This window comes from Xenopus tropicalis, chromosome 3 (assembly GCF_000004195.4).
Source record: "Xenopus tropicalis strain Nigerian chromosome 3, UCB_Xtro_10.0, whole genome shotgun sequence".
NCBI classification, from domain to species: Eukaryota; Metazoa; Chordata; class Amphibia; order Anura; family Pipidae; genus Xenopus; species Xenopus tropicalis.
This window is the reverse complement of record NC_030679.2, coordinates 68,681,314-68,698,551: the sequence shown is the minus strand read 5'-3', so window position 1 is coordinate 68,698,551 and position 17,238 is coordinate 68,681,314. Positions and strand designations below refer to the sequence as shown.

The following is a 17,238-nucleotide window of genomic DNA, read 5'->3' as shown; positions in this document are numbered from 1 at the left end:
AAAACCAATTTTTTGATTTTCAGTCACAGGCTGCATCACAGGAGACACTGGAACAAATAAGAGCTGCAAATGATGCTTCAGTAAGAAATCAAATGGAGCACAGAATTCAAGAGCTAGAATCTGATCTCGGTAAAATAAAAAATGCTCAGCAAGAAAACATGCTCCAGAGAGAGTCCACTCAAACAGAACTTGAACGATTCAAGGAACTATACAATGAGGAACTGAAAAATAGGAATTCTCTGGCATTAAAACTTGAAAGGTACTTGAAAATATACTGGAGTTATGTAGAGGTTATTGTATATGTACTGTGGACATACTCATATGTTGGAACTGAAGACAACAGCAGCAGGTGATGTACTTGTCTGCTGTTTTCTGTGCCCCCTGGGGTCCACTGGTTCCATGCCTCTGCTTATTGTCTAGGGGCTGGGTAACAGAGGGAATAAAGTAGCAGTTGGAAAATCGCTCCCCCAGCCAGAAGGGCTGCATATTATAGAATTTACAATCTGTGAAATGATTTTCATCTAGTCCTCAGTGTTGGTTGTTCAGCCTGGTGGTCTATAAAAAAAAAACTACTTTCAGACACATTTCCCTCATGTTTCCCATAAATACATTTCAAGGCACAATCCTGATAAGATTTACATTGCTGTGATAAAAGTTTGGATTGAAGTGGATCTTTGAGAAAGTACAGAATATTCCAACACTTGTGTCTTCATTGACTTGAAACACTTCATAATTTAAATAGCAAGTTAAAGAAAGCTGTTTTAACATTGGTTTTTATAATGAAATCCGTACTAAACTGAAGTACTTACCTACACCCACAGATCTAACGAAAGACTTGCAGATGCCAATGCTAAGCTGCTCAATGAGCGTCAAAGAACCAAATCATTGATTGCCAGCAGTATTATGAATGGCAGCCTTGCCACAAGTCCTGTTGTAGATGCAAGCTCCTTTGGGAATTTCTCTAATAGTGGTTTCAGACTTGGAGGAAGCTTCCTTAGTTCAACAGCCAATGGAATGAATACAAATAGAGTAGAAAACTACCTTACTAAGGTAAGAAACTTGTATCTGCTAAGTATCATGCAAGTGATCACAGGTAAGTATACTTTGTATTTCAAGGCCAAGTATGGAAAGAATACATTTCAGTTCATATAAAATAGGTGAATCTAACCTTGAATTATTTTCTTCTTTTAGATGCAGCAGGAGCTGGAAAAAAACATCACTAAAGAATTGGACCAAGGTGTGTGTACATTTTTCCCTGTAATTGTGTGTTTTATTTTTATAAACATGTTAAAGGGCAGTTTATGCATGTAAATGAAATTTACGTAAAATTGATCACAGTAGGTGCTTCTAAGCACTTTTACATAGTTTTACATAGATTTTTTTTATCATTGCAAAGCTATTAAAGGGATTTTGTCATGATTTTTAAGGTGTTTTTTTTTTACTAAATTACACTATGTACTGTATATTACAAATAATTAATTCTACCATTTAAAATGTTATTCTTGAACCAAAACAAAAATATTTTTTAATAGCTGTAATAATGGTGTGTAGGCGCCATCTCAGTGCATTGTCCTGAGTCTGAGCTTTCAGAAGGAGCCAGTGCTACACATCAGAACTGCTTTCATGTAACCTATTGTTTCTCCTACTCCCATGTAACTGAAGGAGTCCCAAACCGGACTTGGATTTCTTGGTTTTCTGATATCTACTGGAAGCTGCTATCTTGCTACCTTCCCATTGTTCTGCTGATCAGCTGCTGGGAGGGGACTGAAGTTTATAATGTTTATCAGCACAGGTCACATGGTTGTGGCATCCTGGGAAATAAAGAATATGACTAGCCCCATATGAAATTTCAAAATTAAATATAAAAAATATTTTTGGTTTTGATAAACAGATTTCAATGCAGGATTCTGCTGGAGACGTTTTATTAACTGATGTGTTCTGCAAAAAAACATGTTTTTCCATGACAGAATCCCTTTCAAGCTGTTTATAAACTAATATGGTGCAGTTTGTTACAACAGCAATGCCTGCTGGTCAGTTCTTCCTACTGTACAGTCAAGGAAAATATGCTCTGAAGAACCTGTTTGTGGCTTGAAGGTCACAAACGTACATGCTCTGTTTTAACCCTCACAGAAATATTTAATTTGCTGCATTTACAGTGTTCTTTGTTTTAATTTTTTTTTTTTTTTTTTTTAATAGCGAATGCAGAACTAGAATCTGGCTCCTCTGCAAGAGTTTCTCCTGTAGGTTCCATTGCGGGATCCTTAAGAAACTTAAACGTCGACCAAGACCCAGTCTCCAGAGCCACACAGCAGTATCTTGAGGTCCTTAAGAAAAATTACAAGATCTAAACACTATTTAAACTTTATGAACTTAAACTGTTTACAATAATGTGAATATTTTAACTTACCTGGAAATATTACTTAAAGGGGTTGTTCACCTTTAGGTTGACTTTTAGTATGATGCAGAGAGTGATATTCAAAAACAATTTTCAGTTGGTCTTCATTTTTTATCATTTTTTTTTAATTATTTCAATTTGTATTCATCAGATCTCCAGTTTGGAGTTTCAGCAAGTTACCAGGGTCCAAATTACCTTAGCAACCAGGGAGTGGTTTGAATGAGAGGCTGGTGTGTGAATAGGAGAGAACCTGCATCAAAATAAGTTATAATAAATAAAACTGTAGCCTCACAGCAGTAGTTGGTTTGGCTGCGGGGGTCAGTGATACCTTTTTTAAAGCTGCAAAAAATGATTAAAGGACTAGAAAAAAATAAATAATAAAGATTAACTGAAAAGCTGTTTGTAATTGGCTATTCTATAACATACTAAAAGTTACCTGATGAACCACCCCTTCAACTGTCTTGCACAATGCACTTGTACATACAATTTTCTACAACCTGCGACACCCTAAGCCATCCACAGCACACTAAAGCAGTCTGTACATGAGTTTTGTTTCTATTTGAGAGTTGCTGATGGCTGCTATTACACACCTTTGTCTTCATCATCCCTAGACAACACAGAAGGTGGTTTGAATTTAACACAGGTTTGCAGACTTCTTGGTTTCAATCCTTTCCTTGTAGTTGAACATTTGTACAGTCCTCAGTGTTAAAAATCCATGAAGCTGTGATTACACTGCTATAGTGCTGCCAACATCCAACAATACAACGTACTTCCCTTGCCCCCTCACCCAAACTGGTACTTATGCTTGCCCCTAGGGAGCCGGCCGCATATGAAACAATACAGGCAATCTATACATACAGCTGTACCACTCTATTGATATGTCTGGTATGCTCTGAACTTCTTGTAATGACACTACAAACATTTACGGTACATATTTAGCAAGAACATTGTAGTATTATTTTTATATTGGATTTTTGTTCTGCATCTATTTATGTTGTTAGTAACTATTTAAGAGTCCACTTATGTCAAACCATTTGTTGAAAGAGTGCATGTTTTGCACCATTTGCTGCTGTTAAATGTAACCATACATGTTCTTGTTTGCATTCTGTCTGATGATGTAAGAATATTCCATTTGTAACATATCTTACAAATATCTGTTAGCAAGGGTACGTTATTTGAGAATTCTGTGCTCTTTTCACTCTGTAACAGTATTTATACTAAAGAACAGATTTTAGTGCCAATATTTTCTAGAATGTATTTTTATAAACCAGTTCATTCAGCTACAATCAGTGCATAAAAGTAGTTGCATAGCCATAATGGGGTTTGAATGCTGCAGTTGAAATAAAGATATGCCGACTGCTACAAACAGCGTTGTATCTTAAAAGCCTGAGGAAAGCATCAAAGAACCCAGATTTTATTCTCAGAAAAATACCTCCAGAAAATACTTGAAAAGGCTAAGAAAATGATTCTATTTTAGAATTGTCTCTTTACTTTTTTCTTATATTTTGTCACATGAATAAAGTAAGTTTACTAGCTAGAGGATATAATGTTACCTGAGGCATTGCAAATTACCCTAAGGGCTTAGGTTGAGCTAGCAGTACTTTATACTGACCATGGAATATACATGATAACAATGATATGAAATATTCAAGTAGTGATGCACCAAATCCAGGATTCAGCCTTTTTCAGCAGGATTTGGAGTCATCCTTAAAATCATGTGATTTTTTTTGTCACATAAACATGCAAATTAGGGGTTGGATTCGGTTCAGTATTCAGCTGAACCTTTTGCAGGATTTGGGATTCAGCCAGATCCTAAAATAGTGAATTTGGCACATCCCTATTAAGGTCTTATGAATATAGATATTTTAAATAACTCTGTGGTCTTTGGTGCTTTTCTACTTGTAGGTTTTATCAGTCTTAATTCCACTGTTTTATCCACCCATTTGCTACATTCTGTAAGCTTGAATTCATAACTGATCTGGTACAGATACTGATAGTACACAACAAAGCTATATTTCTCAAACTGTATCTAAACAATAGTTTCTATTATAAACCTGTGAAATGAGAGCGGTTATATGCTTACATTAAATATTTTATTAACAAAAATCTTTTGTCTGTGTAGTATCTTCCAAACAATGGGCAAGTACTTCTCATCCCCAAACTGCTAAAGGGAATTGTGTATTGATAAACAGTTATGGCTTAGAGGCCACTTTGAAAAACTTGTGTGCAGCTTCTAAAAATATTAGCAGTTTTAGAATATCACCACCAGGCCTTAAGCTTAACAGCTCACTGTGAATGTCAGTTAGAAACCCTAGGTTTATCTGACTATACAGGAAGTGCATTTAAAGGAAAAATACGACATGAGGCTGTACAGCTGGGCTCATGCTTATTATATATATTAAACATATGTTTTTTTTATGTTTTTTTTCCACAATCAATCCACTGTTTGGAATAAACCAGTGCTGTCCAACTTCTACGGTGCCGAGGGCCGGAATTTCTCTAGCATACATGGTGGAGGGCCGCTAATGGAAGACAGTTTTGACCACTCCCCTTTTTGAAACCACACCCACTTCAAACCACACCTATTTTATCACAATGGTGGTAGCACAGCAAAATCCCAAATGCTTGGTCCTTACTGTAGGGATATCAACCATCATTCATATGTGAAAGAATTATGTCATATTAAGATATACCTTTAAATTCCATATGCCTCCTCCTCCCCTGTGGATAGCAGAGCAACCCCCAGTACATAATTACACACCTTAGGGTCCATTTAATGGCTATTTCCAACTGCTAACAAACTCCCACAACAAACCCCTGCCAGGTTCACCTCCCACAAGCAGCATAGGGCAAGCAGAGTATGGCACACACAGGCAGCACTCTGCCTGTCCTATGCTGTCTGTGTGTGCCATACTCTGCCTGCCCTACCCTGTCTGTGTGTGCCATACTCTGCCTTCCCTATGCTGCCTCTGTGTGCCATACTCTGCCTGCCCTACCCTTCCTGTGTGTGCCATACCCTCCCTGACCTATGCTGCCTGTGTGTGCCATACTCTGCCTACAGTACCTATGTCTGAGGTGTGAAGAAGTGAACAATGGGAGTGATTACAGTCTGAGCCTGAGGTGTGAACACTGCAGGTATTAAAAGGTGTGAAAAACACAGGGGATTACATTTTTAAACAATACAGAGGGATTACAGCCTGAATCTGAGGTGTTAACCATGCAGGGGGCCAGTTAATCTCAGTACTGATACCATTTAATGCTTACTCAAAGGTAAGCCATCAAAGCAGCCAGACAGGTGGGGGGCCACACAGTTGGACAGCACTGGAATAAACCATGTAAGGTTGTCAATTCCCTGCTCCTGGTGCTAATGGATCATTCCCTACTCCTTTGCCTTGTTCCAAGTACAAGCAATGCATTCTGGGAATGGTAGTTTAAGGTATTCCTTATCCACAAAACCCCAGGTCTCAAGCATTCTGGATAATGCTATACCTGCATCACATCTAACCAGAATAAGCAGTTTAGAGGATGGCTCATGAGTTATCGCGTCATCCACATGACACTGTTAATGTGTTTGGGGGGCCTCTCCAGTGTCCTTTATGCTTTAGCTCCCTTAAAAAAAAAAACATTTCTATATTTTGTTAACATAGTTACACCATAGTTTGCACCTCCTCCATTTCTAACAGTAGCTTTTTTGTGCACTGGGTGATTAAGTAACAATACCAGGCCCTTCTTAACACACCATCTAAGTTGCATGCATTAGAAAAGCCCTTTACAATAAGGTAGCCCTACAAATCATACAAAGGTGGTGCAGGAGAATTAAAAACTGGCACCCATGTCTTACACAAATATACCAAGTTATACATTTTTTCTAAAATTAGTCCATAGAGCATCTGCAAATCAAGCGTCATTTTATCTCCTACATGGGCTATGACAAGATGAAAAATGAAATGATTTAGTGAAAAAACATGTACAATGGGAAAATGATCAAAATGTAAGTTATTAGAGTTTCAAAATTCATGGTATATGAGTCAGCTGGGAGAAACTGCATCTATTTGAGAAATATTTACCCAAACAGCAAATTCAGCATTTGATCTGCAGTTGAGCTGTAAATTCATTTTTGCATCAAAAAATCCTAACAATGCAACTGCACTTTTTATTGGCATTGCGACATTCCTCTGCCCACTACCTACACACTCCTATTCTGGTTGACAGATTTAAAGAATTTCCACTCTTTATAGTTATATTATAGGATTGAATGTAGAGCTCTGATTGACACAGGGAGTCTCACTAACACTAAGTAATATAAAGCTTTATCTTAGGGACAATTTAACAGGGATCAGTCGTTTTTACTAAATGTTTATTAACTATTTCTGCACTAAAATGGAAAGTAATTGTCTGAATTGTTAATTCCCACATGGGGAAGGACTATTCTGAGATGTTGGAGCTCGGTTATTAAACATTCACTACTGTTCAGTAGCTGTTTATTAAGCTTTATTGCTAACAATTTTAGATGTTGTATTGGACTTTCTGTACCTAACTCACGCATGCCGAGAGTTGATTAATTTTCCTGGTCTAAAATATATTTCCAACATCAATAAGCTGTTTGAGGTATCCAGCTGCAAAGCTGGAGTGATCCCTTAAGGGCAATAGCAATTACAGAGCTCAAACAGGCTCAACATTAAACAGTTAAAATATTACAACAGGGAAGGGGTTAAAAGTATGGTCTCCCAGTACTGAACAATAGATGTCTGTAAATACATGGGGTTGAGGTAGAGTGGATTACAGTCAGTGCAGAAGAAAGTGTCATTAAAGATTTGCTGTAAAAAAACAGATTTAAAATGTAGAAAGATTTTAATGTACATAATAGAGAAGGACACATTTAAAATAACATGTAAACAGCTCAAGTACAATGTTTCTTAATTCCTTAGCTTGTAAAAAATATTGTATTCAATAAACCATATACAGTCCAAGATTTACACAATTTCTTTGAAGTTTTTCAATTCACTACTGAGTTTAGTGGTTCTGCTCGAATGTTTCCCAAATCCAGTGCAGAGTCTGTCTCTTCATCTATTTCTCCAATGACTGCCCTGTGGGTGAGATATAAAAAGTTAGAGCTATGGCACAATATAAAATTCAGCAGAATACTAGAATGTGGATGACATTTTTTTCTAAATGTACCATAAAAAAAACATGGCTCTTATGCCACAGGATCAGTTACACTAGGAAATTACATAGTTGCAGGAAAACTATACCCCCAGAATGAATACTTAAAGCAGAAGGAAAGGCTAATAAAGAGTTAATCTCAAGCTGCAGGCATACCTTCAGTTGTCTCAATAGTGCCCTTAAGTCTCCCCATATTTCACCTGTTCAGAAGATCTGAAGCCAAACAGGAAGAAATAATGCCTCACTCCTGCACAGACATGCAGACCAAACTGAACATGCTCAGTTAGTTAGACTATGAGTCAGCTTCCTGCTGATTGGCTCAGATCCACATTCCTAAGGGGGGGATGAGTTCTTAGCATTCTTGAGGGAGGGGGGAGCAGGGTGTCTCTGGCACAGGAATTACAGACACAAGAAATCTTTTTTCAGAGAATTCAGTGCAGCGTTTCTGTGAGTGCTTATGGCTGTATTTACATAGATCTTTCTGATAAAGCTTACTTAGTTTTTACACCTTTCTTTTTCCTTTAACCAACAGATACTTTATATTATGCTAAGTGACCTATTAAAGAATCCTACGAAACTGGAATATAAATATATATCAGTAAACATTGCCTGTCATGTTGGAGCAGTAACTGACACTGAAGTCGCACTGTCTGGTTAGGTGTAAAGAGCCAGAATGAATCAACAAGGGTAACCAAATTATCATACCTGTGCTACAAGTGGGGGGGGGGTCTGTCTCTTCTTAGCAGATTCTTAGCTAATATTTCTTTAGGCCCATAAAATACATATCTTTTACTAAAGATAAAAATCATGGCGCCCAGTCATTAGCTTGTAGCTAGAGCTCCCCACAGACCCCATAAGTATTTGAGGCTAGCTGGAAAAGAAATGTCACCAGAACAGCCAGTTACCAAATGGTGACCCGCCCTCCCCTTTCTCATTGGATGGGGGCGTGAACTTTGTAAACGGGCGGGGGGTCATGTGACCAGTTCCTGGGCCCTCCTTCCTCATGCATGCGGTAATGAGGGAGGGGCCCAGCAGCACATAAAAAGCACACATGCCCAGGTATTCCTTAGCTCATTCTGGAGGTCCTAACTTATGTTGGGGGATGGGCTCAACGTTCCAAACTCTTACCTCAGGAGGACACAAAAGATAACTTTTTTTTATTCGATTTACTGTTTTGTATGTATAGGTCTCTTTTTGTAAAAACTTTTTTGCACTATTTACCTTTGTTATATTAAATATAAAATTTAATAAGTTCTGTCCTTTGGCTCTATAACGATCTCCACCTACCTTGTATAACTGCTCAGGCCTAAATGTATTAACTGCTTGGCTGTGTGTGTGTTGAGTAGGGGGGCAAATTCTGTGTAGAAGCTACCGTATATACTCGAGTATAAGCCGATCCGAATATAAGCCGAGGTACCTAATTTTACCTAAGAAAACTGGAAAAACTTATTGACTCGAGTATAAGCCTAGGGTGGGAAATGCAGCAGCTACAGCGAAGTTTCAGTAATCAAATAACATATCAGATCAGATAACATATCAAATTTAGGGAAAGAAAAATTCTACAGCAGCAGACAAAAGCAAGTTTGGGAAGGCTAAGGAAGCTGCCATACTAATTATGAAGTACTTGCCATCCTGCTGTGTGCTTTGCATGACTAGAGGATAACAGATTAGAAAGAAAGCAACCACTTTACCTTTGTTACATATCATATCTAGAGTTGTTTACCTGGGTGTTTCAGTAATAGCTTCCCCTTGCAGTTGTTTTTGTTGTACTAAAGCTGCTATTTAGGCTGTGGCAGTTAATTGTTCCTCCCTCTGTGGGCTGCAGCCCTGCCTGTCTCTGGGCTCGCACATAATGAGGCATATGAGTACTGCCTGGCTGCCCCAGCACCAGCAGCAGGAGGTTCCCGGGATTTGCATGGGCTGAAGGCCCAAGATTATTTTTAGTTAGTGTGGCTCAGATCACGTAGCACAGACACTCACTCGGTACTGCGCCGCACAAACACAGCCGCTAACAGCGCATCGGCAGAGCTTGCTCCCTGCCCGGCTATGGCTAGCATCGCCGCACTGCAAAGGGAACGGATGGGGTACGGATGGCCACGGAGGAAAGTGCTGACGCACTGCACAGACACAGCCGCAGCGCATCGGCACAGCTTGTTCCCTGCCCAGCTATTGCTAGCACACAAGGTACGGACGCCCACAGGGGATTGGGGGGGGGGGTGCTGACGCGCCGCACAGACACAGCCGGTCTGTGCGCATCGGCACAGCTTGCTCCCAGCCTGGCTAGCTACAGTTGCCCAAGGGGGGGGTGCGGAACAATCGCCCCTCAATGGTGCAGCGTTGCACCGTACATGTTGTGCGCACGACGCATTTACATGCATGGTAAGGTCGTCCATATACCGTATATATCCGAGTATAAGCCGAGGGTTACTTTTTCAGCACATTTTTAGTGTTGAAAAACTCGGCTTATACTCGAGTATATACGGTAATTAACTAGTGGACTGTCAGCAGGAGAGTGTGTTTGTAAATTAACCCTGTGACTGCTGGAGTGTGGAATTAGTGGAAAACTAACCCTAACTGCAGTAAGAAAGCTTGTTTGATATATTTGTGTATTAGGTTTCTATCGCCTGTTAATGATATATGGTGGCAGCGAAGTTATTTGTGGCAGTGGTGTGTTTGGGGGTGCTTGATGTTAGTCTAACCTGTGTGGAAGGTGACTAAGTGTAACCCCTTAGTTCCCCGTCCCCGTGTCAGGTGTGCCTGAGAGTGGCGTGTTCATGACATTGCCCTTTTACATAATTTCTACTATGGATCCACCATTTAGTGATGGGCTGGGTGCTCCCTCAGAGATCACATGACCAGAAATAATGTAGCTCTAACTGTAACAGGAAGAAGTGTCTAATAATTGGCTGATGGGGCCTAGCATGTATGTGTCTTGGCTTGTTTGTGTGAACTGTAAATCCTATGATCCCAGGGGGCTTCCTTTAATTCTTAAAAAATTACAGTTTTCTATTTAGGAATTCCCAATAGCACATACTACTAAAGAGTGTATTTTTATTTAGATGAAACAGGGTTTAACATATGAGCTTGTTTACCAATATAATTTTTGGGAGACCTACAGTGTTTGGGGGTATAGTTTCCGTAAAGTTGTAATAAAAAATTCCAAAAAAATCCAAAAAAGTCCAAGTTCAACCCTTCCAAGTGAACCCAGCACACACAAACCTATACTGACCTATCTATACACTCACATAAACACAGTGCCCTGAGGCCACCCTATTTGCCGCCTCCCCTGAGCATTCTCCCCACCTGGATTGCGTGCACCCCCTTTTCACTCGCACTGGGGACAGGACGCGCTGAAGTTCTTTGCGCGCCCCATCCCCTGTGCTCTGTATGCGAGCAAATTTTAATCCGGCTGAGCAGCACGCTGCCTCTAAATTTATGCCACCCTAGGCCCGGGCCTTTATGGCCTCGCCACAAATCCAGGCCTGCGTACATAAACCATATACACCAACACCAATACTAACTAGATTTTAGTGTCACAATAGCCTTGGATAATATGCTTGTTCAAAAACTCATCCAAGCCAAGAATCAGAATGTCCTACAACCATTTATATATTATATTCACTCAGTCTGCATTTTTCAAAATGCAGCATTGCTAGAATTATTAGAAAACATGTTTCTATTTTAAACTACCTGCCGTTACTCTGGTTGGGCTTTTGGGGGCAGTTTCTGAATATGAATATAACTGAACACCATAGACTGGGAAAAGCATTAATAACACAACAGATATATCAAGCATAATAAAAACTAAACTAGCAGTGAGAATGGTTTCCGCCTGTCCCTGCCCACACTGGGAGGATGTTGGCTCAAAACTGCAGGCTTGATCAGTTTGGAGACAACACCCACTATGTATATGCAGTGACAGTGGGAACAGGGAGCAAAGAGTAAAAAAAAAAAACAGTAAAATCAAGATGGTGGAAAGCATAACTGAGCTGGGGAAAATGGGAGATTACAGGGAAGAGAAAGGCTAAAGGGAATTTTCTAGATAAGAGACCTTGAAATTAATGCTTGAAAAGCATGAGAGGAAAAAAAGAGCAAAAAAAAAAAAGAAAAAATGTCAGTTTAATGTAAGTGATTTTTTAACACTAATTTTCTAGTGCTAAAGTAGAGAAAGGGCTTTACAAATGCATTATTATGGCTTCTGTATGTAAATTCTCACATACTTCAAGAGTAGTAACATTAATATACAGATATCGGACCTGTTATTCAGAATGCTTGGGGACCTAGGGTTTTCTGGATAAGGGGTCTTTCCATAATTTGGATCTCCACAGAGCAGGAAATATATGACAGACAGCTCAGAATTTAAATGAATTTTTAACAGGTATGGCTTTATTAAAAAAAGAATTTGGGTTTCATATTTAATTTTTATAGGACTTTTATTATACAGCTTTTTATCTGTTGGTGACAGGCCCCCTTTAAACCTAATAGTTTAGGAAATTAATTATATAAATATATCTTCGCTAGGAACAAGATTATTACAGAAAAAAAGGAAATCGTTTTTAAAAATTTTAAAATATTTAAAATGGGGTCTATGGGAGATGACCTTCAGGGCTTGATGATGGGTTTTCAGATAACGAAGCCCATAAATGTATTAAAGGAGAAAGAAAGGTAAAAACTAAGTAAGCTTTATCAGAAAGGTCTATGTAAATACAGCCATAAGCACTCACAGAAACGCTGCACTGAGTTCTCTGTCAAAAGATTTCGAGTGTCTGTTTTCCTCTGCCAGAGACACGCAGCTTTCTGCTCTCTGCCCTCTCCTGCTCTCTGCCCTCTCCTGCTCTCTGCCCTCTCCTGCTCTCTGCCCTCTCCTGCTCTCTGCCCTCTCCTGCTCTCTGCCCTCTCCTGCTCTCTGCCCTCTCCTGCTCTCTGCCCTCTCCTGCTCTCTGCCCTCTCCTGCTCCCCCCCCCTCAAGAATGCTAAGAACTCACTACCTTAGGAATGTGGATCTGAGCCAGTCAGCAGGAAGCTGACTCATAGTCTTACTAACTGAGCATGTACAGGGGTCTTGCTTTTGGTGCAGGAGTGAGGCATTATGGGAACTTTCTTTACACAGCTCAGCATTTTTTCTTCCTGTTTGGCTTCTGATCATCTGAATGGGAGAAATATGGGGAGACTTAAGGGCACTATTGAGAGAACTGAAGGTATGCCTGCAGCTTGATTAACTCTTTATTAGCCTTTCCTTCTCCTTTAAGAATTACACAGAGAAACAACCCTGCATTGCTGCTTTCCTGCAGTTCAGAATGCAGAGCAGCGCTTTTCACAATACTCCAGCCTGCAGCCGTCGACAGATTTCTGCAGGCAGCTTTGAGAGGAAGGGGAGACAAAGGGGAACTAGGCTTCAGAAGACGGTTTATTTTATGAAAAAGGTACTGATTTTGTCATTTAAGTATATTCCAAATTGGTTTTTTTCTGGGGGAAACCCAGAAAGGGGGCTATTATTTTATCTCTATGCAACCAATTTAATGGGATCTTGGCTTGGCTGATCCATACATATTTTAACACAAATAGAGTGACTTAGGGCCTGTTTCAAATCAGTGCGCTATTTTTCCCATAAATTCAGTAAGATTTTTGCAGAATACTTACACATTGTCTCCTCTTACAATGTAAAGACCAAGCACTACTTGCTCTACTCCTTGGGATGAGCTGAATACTCGTTCATGGCTTTCATCCAAAATCAGGTTTATGGTTTGATCAAAACCTTTCAGTGTACCCTAAAACAAAAAAGTCATAAATATTTCTTAAAATATAAAAAGCATGTTTAAAAGTAGCCCAGGCAACAACAACCACAGAGTTGCCACTACCTGTTCTGCAACATTTTCATTATGTTATCTGTTCTATACTGATATCTTACTTTCTCCCCAGTTGCTATGATGCCCACCAGAGGGTTGTTTGGCATCTCTGGATGCTACTCTCAATCACTTTCCATTTAGATTTAAAGTTAGAACAAGACAGGGAGAGAAATGTGTGAAGTGTCAGTGTGTTTTTGTTTTTTAAATTAGAATATTTCATTTCTATCTAGCCTCTCTGCAATAAAGAATGCCAGTACTTATACTTTAAAATATAAGGTTACTACTACAAATCACCTCAAACATCTATGACCTCTGTTAAAGCCAACATGTTAGGCACCCCATAGATCATAGATCACACATCTCTGCACACTACCACAGAGACCCTATGAATAGACCTTATTGTAGCCTCCCATGGCCCTTTTCTTTCATTTAGGATCCATAGTTCCTGACTACAGGTGAGGACGGGAACATTGACCAAAAGCAATATTCAAGACCTCAGCACCTACTTTCCTACCAGAGATCAGTACAACACAACTGATACTGACTAAATATTTTCATTACTCTCACACTCTAGCTGTTCCATCACCTGTGATCAATATTCCAAATACTTGAATTTTTTCTAAAGAGGAAGAGTCTCCCCTTCATATGGTATTGAAGGAGCTGATCTTTGTGAATGTTACATTTTACTCAGCTGAAAATAAAGTGTGAGTTAGAGATCAGGATTCACTGAGCCCCAGACAAGACATCATCATAAGCAAAATAAAAAAGCAGCTCCTTAGGATCATTAAATCCTTCTAGATATGGCTATGCATTCACTTTGTGTAGTGCTTAAAAATGCAGCTATAGCAAAGGTTGAACTTGCCACAACCAGAACTTCAGGACCAAAGTGTAATGTCAACAGAAGGTGAAAAATGAGCATCTGTACCTAGCCAAGCACTTTGATACAAAACACAGTACAGATAGAAGCACTGCTTCATTAGATTTGCTTATTCTCCTCCAAAGGATCTTGGGCCTGGCTCCACCTACAGATACATGCTGAGGAAATATATGAATGTAATTCTAATAGCAAATATTAAGCAAGTAAAGTAAATAAATACTTACCACAATCATTCTACCATCTGATGTAATTACAGCTACAGTTCCTGAATCTTATGTCAAGGAATTATTTTAATCTGTAAAACGTTATCATAAAAAATATAGAGCACCATTTTCAAAGTGAAACGAGTTCTTTATAATGCATCATCTACTGTAATGTGTGCGATTCCCTTAACTACAACATATTCACATTTTCTCTAAGGTTGGACAATGGCATAAAACACATTACAGGGTAGTCAGGCTACAGGGGCCACAAGTGAAGTTAATATTACGAATTTTTGGACCATGGATCCTTGAAAAAATAAAAAGTCTACTTCAACACCTCATAATATAATGTTGGAAAAAGCATTTTGAAGTTTGCAAAAATTATTTTTAATGTATTCAATTTTGTATCCAGAAGTGCAGCTTACATTCCCGTCTCTTCTAACATGTAATTTATATTACTCTGGGAGTCAGCTTTGTAACCCAGAATTTGGTTTAGAATGAAGGATGCCTCCCTCCTTTAATTTACTATTTATTGCATATCGTCAGTATACTGTATAGTGCCCAATGGGGTACATCACTCAGCTTAAGAGCCCCCAGGGCTGTGGAGTCAGTACACAAATCCTCAGTTTATGATACCTCTGACTTCCGGTACCCAATATTGCTTATTGCTCTAAGATCCCCTGTTGTATATAATCATGCAAAATGTTTTCTCCACTTTTGCTTTTAATGCATTATATAAACCTGTAGTACAGGTATGGGATCCCTTATCCGGAAACCCGTTATCCAGAAAGTTCCGAATTACAGGAAGGTCATCTGCCATAGATGCCATTTTAATCAAATAATTCCGATTTTTAAAAATGGCTGCTCTGTAATAATAAAACAGTACCTTGTACTTGATCCCAACTAAGATAGAATGAATCCTTATTGGATGCAAATCAACCTTATTGGGTTTATTTAATGTTTAAATTATTTCTTAGTAGACTTAAAGGAACAGTAACACCAAAAAATGTATATATTTTAAAGAAATTAAACTATAACGTACTGCTGCGCTGCATTGGTAAAAATTGTGTGTTTGCTTCAGAAACATTACTAGAGTTTATATAAACCCTGGTGTGTAGCCATGGGGGCAGCCATTCAAAAGAAGAAAAGGCACAGGTTATACAGCAGCTAACAGATAAACCCTGTAGAATACAATGGTGTCTTATCTGTTATTTGCTATGTAACCTGTGCCTTTTCTCCTTTTTTCCAGCTTGAATGGCTGCCCCCATGGCTACACAGCAGTGTATTTATATAAACTATAGTAGTGTTCCTGAAGCAAACACCCGAGTTTTACCATTGCAGGGCAACAGTGCGTTATATTTCAATTACTTTAAAACACTTTCATTTTATGCTGTTACTGTTCCTTTAAGGTAGGAGATCCAAATTACAGAAAGACCGCTTATCCGGAAAACCCCAAGTCCAGGACATTCTGGTTAACAGGCCCCGTACCTGTAATAAAACGCTATACTGATGTACTGAAAAATTCTCACTTTTTTTTATTGAAAAATGAAATACTTTTCCTACTAGCCGCACAATAGTGTATTACTGTATATTACTGAATGTCAGTGCTTCTGGACCACAGCAGTTTTCCTACTAGAGTTCTAATTTAACATAGAATAATATAGCCAAGCAAATGTAACATAGGCAAACCCGTGCTCCATGTATAATATCATCCCCTCACTCCATGTATAATATCATCCCCTCGCATTAGATTTGAGCATTTCACACTATAGGTAAGTTACAGGGGGAAAGGGCACTAACAGGCATTCATTTAAAAGGGAGGTTTAAAATGAATACCACCTGTTATACTTTCAGCTGGCTAAAAAATAAAAAAACAGACGCTAACTGGTAATTGGTTGCTAGGGGTTACAGCCCAGGTCAACATTGGCCCTGTGATAAGTAAGTCGGGGTTCCCCCAGGGAATACAGGAACCGGACGATAAACTGTAATTAAAGCTACTTAGGACCCTCAGACGAATGATGAAGTAACATGCATCCCCCACATACTGTATTTCTCTAGCACAAGTCGCTTTCCAAACAATAGCCCCCAAGCCGTGCTAGGCTACATTTCCCACAATACCCCGGTATCAGAGAGTTGTAGCAGCCGAGCTCAGAGAGCAGGGGAGACTGCTAATCTGCATGTTTATTCTGACCGTCGGGTTAAAAGTCGCACACCATAGGTTCTCAGTGCAAGCCCTCCGCATATTATGCCAACAACCCCAACAAAGGATACGGTTGATATAATTCTCCAAAGCTGATGCCATATTGGAATCGTATCCGCTGCAACTACAAACACACGCGCAGGAAATCCACGGCTCTAGCGAGGAAATTCTACGTCATTGTTAGGCGACTGAGCAAAGCCCCGCCCCTTAGTGAAAGGAGCAAGTGCGCGTTATCTGAAGTTTGCATTCATTTTGTGCGTGTGTGTGTGCGTTGGTTTCTTAATGATAGCGTATTTCTGAGCTGGGAAGATAATAGGAGGGAATATTGTATGGGAAAATGCTTTGACTCCAGTTATGATGTTAGATAACTAACGTTTCTGATGTGGTAAAGATCGCATATGTAATCAGCGCCGAATCCATTGTAAAGGGTTTGGTAGAATACCTAACTGAATCCGAATTAGCAGGTGCTAATTAGGTTATGGAAGGGTTAAATCTTCATTAGCATATGCTGATTAGGTTACGGAGAGGTTACATTTTCAAAAGGCCGAATCCTG

At 39.3% G+C, this 17,238-nt stretch overlaps 2 protein-coding genes across 7 annotated transcripts in view; one reads left to right on the top strand and one right to left on the bottom strand.

Moving 5' to 3' along the window:
• The window catches only part of ankrd7 (ankyrin repeat domain 7), a 64,058-nt gene extending 61,455 nt beyond the window's left edge, over positions 1–2,603 (top strand). For all 6 annotated transcript variants that reach the window (XM_031898974.1, XM_031898973.1, XM_012959953.3 and 3 more), the window contains 4 exons: positions 24–259; positions 822–1,050; positions 1,192–1,237; positions 2,197–2,603. In XM_031898974.1, coding sequence (XP_031754834.1) covers positions 24–259; positions 822–1,050; positions 1,192–1,237; positions 2,197–2,348 — 663 coding nt within the window. In that variant the 3' untranslated portion in view covers positions 2,349–2,603. The remainder of the gene's footprint in view (positions 1–23; positions 260–821; positions 1,051–1,191; positions 1,238–2,196) is intronic.
• A 4,624-nt stretch (positions 2,604–7,227) lies between these two features.
• On the bottom strand, positions 7,228–16,912 carry lsm8 (LSM8 homolog, U6 small nuclear RNA associated). Its single transcript, XM_002934957.5, has 4 exons — positions 16,756–16,912; positions 14,506–14,546; positions 13,199–13,326; positions 7,228–7,482 (listed from the first exon to the last, which is right to left on the bottom strand). The coding sequence occupies exons 1-4, from the start codon at positions 16,784–16,786 to the stop codon at positions 7,392–7,394; spliced, it is 291 nt and encodes a 96-aa protein (XP_002935003.2). The 5' UTR covers positions 16,787–16,912; the 3' UTR covers positions 7,228–7,391.
• Between the last annotated feature and the right edge of the window lie 326 nt (positions 16,913–17,238).

Coding starts and splice junctions, on each gene's coding strand:
- lsm8 (XM_002934957.5), bottom strand. CDS start 16,786: ATGGCATCAGCTTTGGAGAATTATATCAACC. Junction 13,327..14,505: donor CAGATGGTAGAATGATTGTG/GTAAGTATTTAT, acceptor TTTTTGTTTTAG/GGTACACTGAAAGGTTTTGA. Junction 7,483..13,198: donor ATTGTAAGAGGAGACAATGT/GTAAGTATTCTG, acceptor TCTCACCCACAG/GGCAGTCATTGGAGAAATAG.